Source organism: Gymnogyps californianus, chromosome 16 (assembly GCF_018139145.2).
Source record: "Gymnogyps californianus isolate 813 chromosome 16, ASM1813914v2, whole genome shotgun sequence".
NCBI lineage: Eukaryota > Metazoa > Chordata > Aves > Accipitriformes > Cathartidae > Gymnogyps > Gymnogyps californianus.
This window is the reverse complement of record NC_059486.1, coordinates 12308419-12314542: the sequence shown is the minus strand read 5'-3', so window position 1 is coordinate 12314542 and position 6124 is coordinate 12308419. Positions and strand designations below refer to the sequence as shown.

At 52.4% G+C, this 6124-nt stretch overlaps 1 protein-coding gene across 1 annotated transcript; it reads right to left on the bottom strand.

The window, feature by feature from the left end:
- Positions 1 to 1821: 1821 nt before the first annotated feature.
- Positions 1822 to 3225, bottom strand: LOC127022943 (polyubiquitin-B). The gene is made up of 2 exons (XM_050906811.1): positions 3171 to 3225; positions 1822 to 2601 (listed from the first exon to the last, which is right to left on the bottom strand). Exon 2 carries the CDS (start codon positions 2593 to 2595, stop codon positions 1906 to 1908), a length of 690 nt encoding a protein of 229 aa, XP_050762768.1. The 5' UTR covers positions 2596 to 2601; positions 3171 to 3225; the 3' UTR covers positions 1822 to 1905.
- Between the last annotated feature and the right edge of the window lie 2899 nt (positions 3226 to 6124).

Here is a 6124-nt window from a genome sequence, read left to right as displayed (position 1 = left end):
ATTTCTACAGCATTGTAGTTTTTAAGTTCGGCATTGTAGGTTTTGGGTTTTTTTTTCCACTGAGGCATTTAAAATAAAAGAATTTCTTAAAACACAGCACGGCAGCCATTCGTGTAGGCTTTTGACATTCATTACCTTGAGTGTCCCCATGTCCTCCTGCAGCTCTTCCCGCAATGGCAATCAGGCCACCTTCAAATCAGAACTGCTTGCAGTTATTTTCTCCAGTTTGTTTTTTTTTAAATCACCAGATTTCCAAGGAAAGGCTTCCCAGGCGCGTAGAGAAAGGAGCTATGAAAACATAACCAGGCTGCAGCTTCTTCCTTTTTACGTAAGAGCAGCTCCCTTTGTTGCAGGAACACCCACCCCTGAACTGGATCAGACACCCACGTTTGAGGTACTCCATTACAGGATACCCCAAACTCTGCTGAACTTTAAATTGCTTTAAATTCAGATGACTCAAGAGGCCAGAAAAACCATACAACGGCAAGCTTTACTGTTTATATTTGTTGAGGGTTCAGTTACATTAGTTGAGGAGTACATCAACCGAGCAAGGCTCCCCCGTCCGCCGTGAGGGCACCGCGCCAGCACCACCCGTGACACTCCCACCCAGCCACCGCCAGCACCGACCGCCCGGTGAAGCCAGGACGCGGCCACCCGGAGCTCAGCGACGGCATGACACCGACTCTTACCTGGCGCGGGCTTTAGCTCAGTGGCATTCAAGTGTTTTCTCCAATTCAGCACAGATCTCGATTATCCGAACTTGTTCCTTACAGGCCACACAGCACTAAAAGCGCCTTCCACTGCTCTCTTCAAGAATTAACAATTGGTGTTACTTGAGCCAAATCCCGCTATCCCACCCTTCCCACCCGGACAGTGTAAGACCACTTCAGGTCCCGCTGAGGTCAGCGATCAGACTCTGACCACGTCCCCTCCCAAAGGCCAGTCACGTTACCACTCTTGTAAAGGGTATTTTCGGTTTTTTACTCTTCAGCCTCCCCCTTTTCCCACTTCCCGATCCCCAGTGCAGCGTGGTTAACTACTCACGAGCTCCCACATTTAGCAACTTCCACTTCACCACAAAATACTTCAGTGGAGACTTCCCTTCTGCCAGTGTTTTTACAGCGCACGGGAACTGCTCCATGACATTTTAGCTCATTAATGCTGTATTATTTCCACTTGGTGCACAGCTGGAATGAAAGCACATTCCAAGAGATTTAAATAAGCTAGTACATCTGAAATAACAAAGTTTGCTTAATATGCTCAAGCTTTTCAAAAAATGATGTCTACCCCATAACTGGAAGATGAGAGACTCACACTAGCCAGAACACTCTTCAAGCCCCTGATCCAAGGGCTGCAAGATCAGCGGTGACGTCCTACCACTGCCCACCGCACAGCCACCCCGCTGCCAGAGCAGGGCGCTGGCCTTCGATGAAACCGCAGGATTACCCTTTTGCCGTTACACCATTAATGCAAAACCACCAGGGGCAGGACCCGGCAATTACTGGGCAAAGCAGTATTATCAAAGCCTGCCAGCTCAAGCACAACTGCAGTTTCACTTTACATATGCCTGCTTACATAACTGTAACAGCTACATAACATGCAGACTGGCACTGAACTTCAGCCAGTGCTTCAGCTAGTTATGAGACTGCTTATACAACCTCAGGAAAACCACAGCTGAAGGATTAGTTAGCTTGCCAGGGACACGAAAGCCTTGCGTAACGCAGTTTTGCAATACCTTTGCACATGCAAGCTATGTAATTATAGTGTACTGGATAGCTGTATTTGGTTAACAGCATAAATAGTTGTTCACAACTTGAGACATGAACTTTTGTGGATGCAACAGCTTTATTGGAATGAACAAGTGCAGACAAACTTTTACTTGGAAGCAAGCAACAACCAGCCAGTTCAGTTTCCACCCCTCAGGCGCAGCACAAGATGCAGGGTGGATTCCTTCTGGATGTTGTAGTCGGACAGGGTGCGCCCATCTTCCAACTGCTTGCCAGCAAAGATCAGCCTCTGCTGATCGGGAGGAATGCCTTCCTTGTCCTGGATCTTGGCCTTGACATTCTCAATGGTGTCACTGGGCTCAACTTCCAGGGTGATGGTCTTGCCTGTCAGGGTCTTCACAAAGATCTGCATGCCACCTCTGAGACGCAGCACAAGATGCAGGGTGGATTCCTTCTGGATGTTGTAGTCAGACAGAGTGCGCCCATCTTCTAGTTGCTTGCCAGCAAAGATCAGCCTCTGCTGATCGGGGGGAATGCCTTCCTTGTCCTGGATCTTGGCCTTGACATTCTCAATGGTGTCACTGGGCTCAACTTCCAGGGTGATGGTCTTGCCTGTCAGGGTCTTCACAAAGATCTGCATGCCACCTCTGAGACGCAGCACCAAGTGCAGGGTGGACTCCTTCTGGATGTTGTAGTCAGACAAGGTGCGCCCATCTTCCAGTTGCTTGCCAGCAAAGATCAGCCTCTGCTGATCGGGGGGAATGCCTTCCTTGTCCTGGATCTTGGCCTTGACATTCTCAATGGTGTCACTGGGCTCAACTTCCAGAGTGATGGTCTTGCCAGTCAGGGTCTTCACAAAGATCTGCATTTTTCTCTGGAAGAAGAGAAACCACTGCACTTCAATCACTTTTCCCCTTCCTTCCCATGGGCACCTGCAGCAAGGCCGAGCAGCAGGAACCCAGCCCGCCCGAGGCAGCGTACCGGCGGGGTTACGCTCCCTGGCAGCAGCCTGTCCCCGCTCCACGCCCTATGACGTCAGAGTGGACAGACGCCCACATCCCCGAGAGGCGGGGCCACCCGCCCCGTTCCCCTTCCCGCCCAAGGCGCGCGCGCCCGCCACCATCTTGAGGGGCCCCTGCGCCTGCGCGGCCGCCATTTTACCGGTGGCTGCTCGTACTCCCTTCTCCCGCCCATCTCCGCCGCCGGCTCGCGGTGCTGCCGCTAAGGGGGAGGGCAACGTCCCGGCCCACACCCCACCCGCAGCCCGCCATCTCCTCCAGCCGCATTCCCCTCCCCCTCAGCGCACACACAGCCCCTCCCCCTCAGCGCATCTCCCGCCCGGCCACCCAGCACGCATCTAAGCCCTGCCGCCGCCACGACAAGCGACTCTACCCTCCGCTTTCCCCGCCGAGGCACGGCGAAGCTGAACCGCGGAGCACTCACCACAGGGCTCGCGGGCCAAGCCGACAGCACCACACTCCCTAAGGCCTACACAGCTGTAACTGCGCCACACATTCTCCTCCCGCCCCTTATATAGCCTCTTCCGCCCCGCCCCCCCGGCTCAGATCACTCCGCCAGGCACTATTTTTTCCTGTGGCGCGCGCTGCAGCTCTCCTGTGCCGGTGGACGGAAGCGAGGCCCGGCAGCGCGGTAGAGTCAGCGCCTCGCGAGGTGATGCGTCCTGGGCTGGCGGGTGGGGGGCGGCAGTGAGTGCGTAAAGGAGCGTGGAGAAAAACCTGGTCTGGCACTCTCGGAGCGGGGCCAGGGCCCGGAGCGGGAGGGGGGCGGTGGGGAGCCCTGCGGTACCTCAGCGAGCCGAGCCCTTTACGACTTTGGAGACGCCCCTGTGCCTAAAGCTTTTTTGTCAGGGCCTTACATTTCATTCAGGAATTTAAACCCCTACAGTTGCGTCCCTGCTTCAAAAGCGCCTCCTTGATTTTCTTCCCTGGGGCAGGGTGAGGGGCAGCTCTGCCCGTGGGAGGCAGTTTCTGCGGTTCCTGTAGGGAGAGGGACCGTTCAGTCTGAAGGAAGCCGTGTATTTCTATTTAAGAAGCCTCCGACGTGTTTCAGCATGCTAGAGGGAGAGAAGTGGCGGGGGAGACGGGTGCGAGCAGGCACAAGCCCACTGGCACAGGTGAAGCCTGCAGGCATGTTTGTGCCAGGCCCTCTGTGCCACCATGGCCTGTGGAGCAAGGGACAGGGAAAACAAGTCGGTGTCCATCGTAATGATGCTCAGACACCCGCCGGGGCCCAAGGCCAGAGCAGCCTGAAGGGCAGAGACCGGCGCAGGGAGGCTGCAGGAGACTCCTGTCAGGGGACGGAGATCAGGCAGCCTGGAGAGGGGAACTGAGGGACAAAAAAAGCCTGATGGCCAAAGTGATCCAAGTCCTGCAGGCAGTCTGTCTGCCTGAGATATAATCAGTGAGTATACATATATGCACACATAAAGTCGAGCATGCATCTGATACACAATGGAGTTTATAATTCAGGACTAAGGCCTTGCCACTGCAGTAAAATCAATCATAAATAGAAATAATAATGCCTATTTGTTATTCTGTTCTCACAGAGCACCTTCTGGTAGATCTCTGTTGCACTCAGTTGGCTCCTGCGCCATCCTAGTCAAACTATACAGCAATTCAAGGGCATAGCTGAGAACAAAATGGAGCTTTGTTTGCAAGATTCATGAGATGCCATTCGGTTCAATCCGCCTACAAAATCCTTCGTTTGCCGGCACCCAAGGAAAACCGCTGTGAACGGACACAGATAACACCCAGGGCTGCACACCAGTAGGAAGGGAGCAGAGGCCCAGCAACAGCTTTGTGATTGGTTTGAGGGAAACTGGCCTGCATTTGCCTGACACATGGAGATTTTACAGGAGGGGAATGCTCTGGGGAGCTTCTCAACTGCTGGTGGGTTGAGTTTGTATTAAAACTCAGCATTGCAATAGTAGTAATAATCTCAAACACCCAGGTGGTTTTGCTGGGAAAAAACAAATCCACAAAAGTCTTTTGGTTTCTTCTGAGGTTAGAATTGTGCTCAGTGGCTTATATTGTGTGCGTTTGGAGTTATATAAACATAAAAGATAGGTCTTTCCTCATCTGAAAGCGAATAATAATGCTAAGCTTGATCTTTTAGTTACAGAGTGAGCACTCAGGATTGGTCTGAAACTAGTCGAAAAGGCACATGGCAATGTATTTCATGACAAGATGGAGTTTTGTAACAGGAAGAAATTAAGATGATAAAGTGCTGTTCTTCATCCAGTTAGGGTAGGCAGCCAACCACTGAGCATCCTGAGTGAATTTGTACCTGATGTCTGAATCAAATGGTGGAGCAGCACAGCCCTAAAGGTTCAGATTTGTGTTATATTCAGATTGCAAGGCAGATGTTAGGCCCTAATGCAACAGAGTCCTTAAATACGTCCGGCTGGTTTGCAGGAGAGCAGTGCTCTCCCGAGCTGGGAGGGGCTTTCTGTGAACAAAGCCACTCCGTGTTTCCCCTACACTGTCTGTACGAATACCCCTTGCTACGATTTCAAGACAAGCTTGGTGAATAGTAGGATGTTGGTCCTAACGGACCACGACCTGTTGTACTGACAAATACCGATTTCCTGTGCCAAAAAGTCTGTTACTTTGTGCCTGTTACTACAAACTCTCTGGGGCAGGAACCGTCTCTCTCTTTTATTCATGTGCAGGGTATATTCCAGAAGTACAGCTGCCCAGAGAGACCCTGTCCAGGGAGCTATTTACAACAGGGATCTTCACACTTAGCAGTGCTGTAGCCAAACATTTGGCTCAATAACAACTAGAAGTAACATGAGTAAATAAATAGCACAAGGAGCATTTTAACCACTCTGGCAGGAAATGTGATTTTACATCTGTCGCTAATCAGCTCTCCCTGCCAGAGAGAGGTGGATATGCCATTGATAACTGAACAGTGCAGATAAAACAGCTGGTAACTGAACTATGTAGATAAAAGCTGTTTCAAGCTCTGCGTGGGCTTTGGTCTCTCTGTGCCGTACCTTTCAGCCCTCCCGGCTTTGAAGAGTTTCTCGGATGAGACAGACCGTGTGAGCCCAGCCAACCTGAGGAGATCAAAGCAGGGAGCTTGTTTCCCAAGAGCTCCTCCCGACCGGCTCCCAGCGAAGCCTGGTCACGCTGCCAAGGGGCTGCCTGTGAGTCTCCAGCCGGTGCAGGACAGCAGAGGTGAGCGGACACTGCAGAGCCAGCTCAGAGCCAGGGAAACGATCCTGCAGCATCGCAGCCCGTGAGTGCGGTCACCTGCGGTGTCCCAGCTTTTGCGCCTTCCCCTTTGTCTCTGGCTCTGGGAATGTGGCGCAGAGACCCTGGGCCAGCTCTGTTCCCACTGCAGGTTTGCACGTAACCAGCTCTGCTAGGTTC

Coding starts and splice junctions, on each gene's coding strand:
- LOC127022943 (XM_050906811.1), bottom strand. CDS start 2,595: ATGCAGATCTTTGTGAAGACCCTGACTGGCAAGACCATCACTCTGGAA.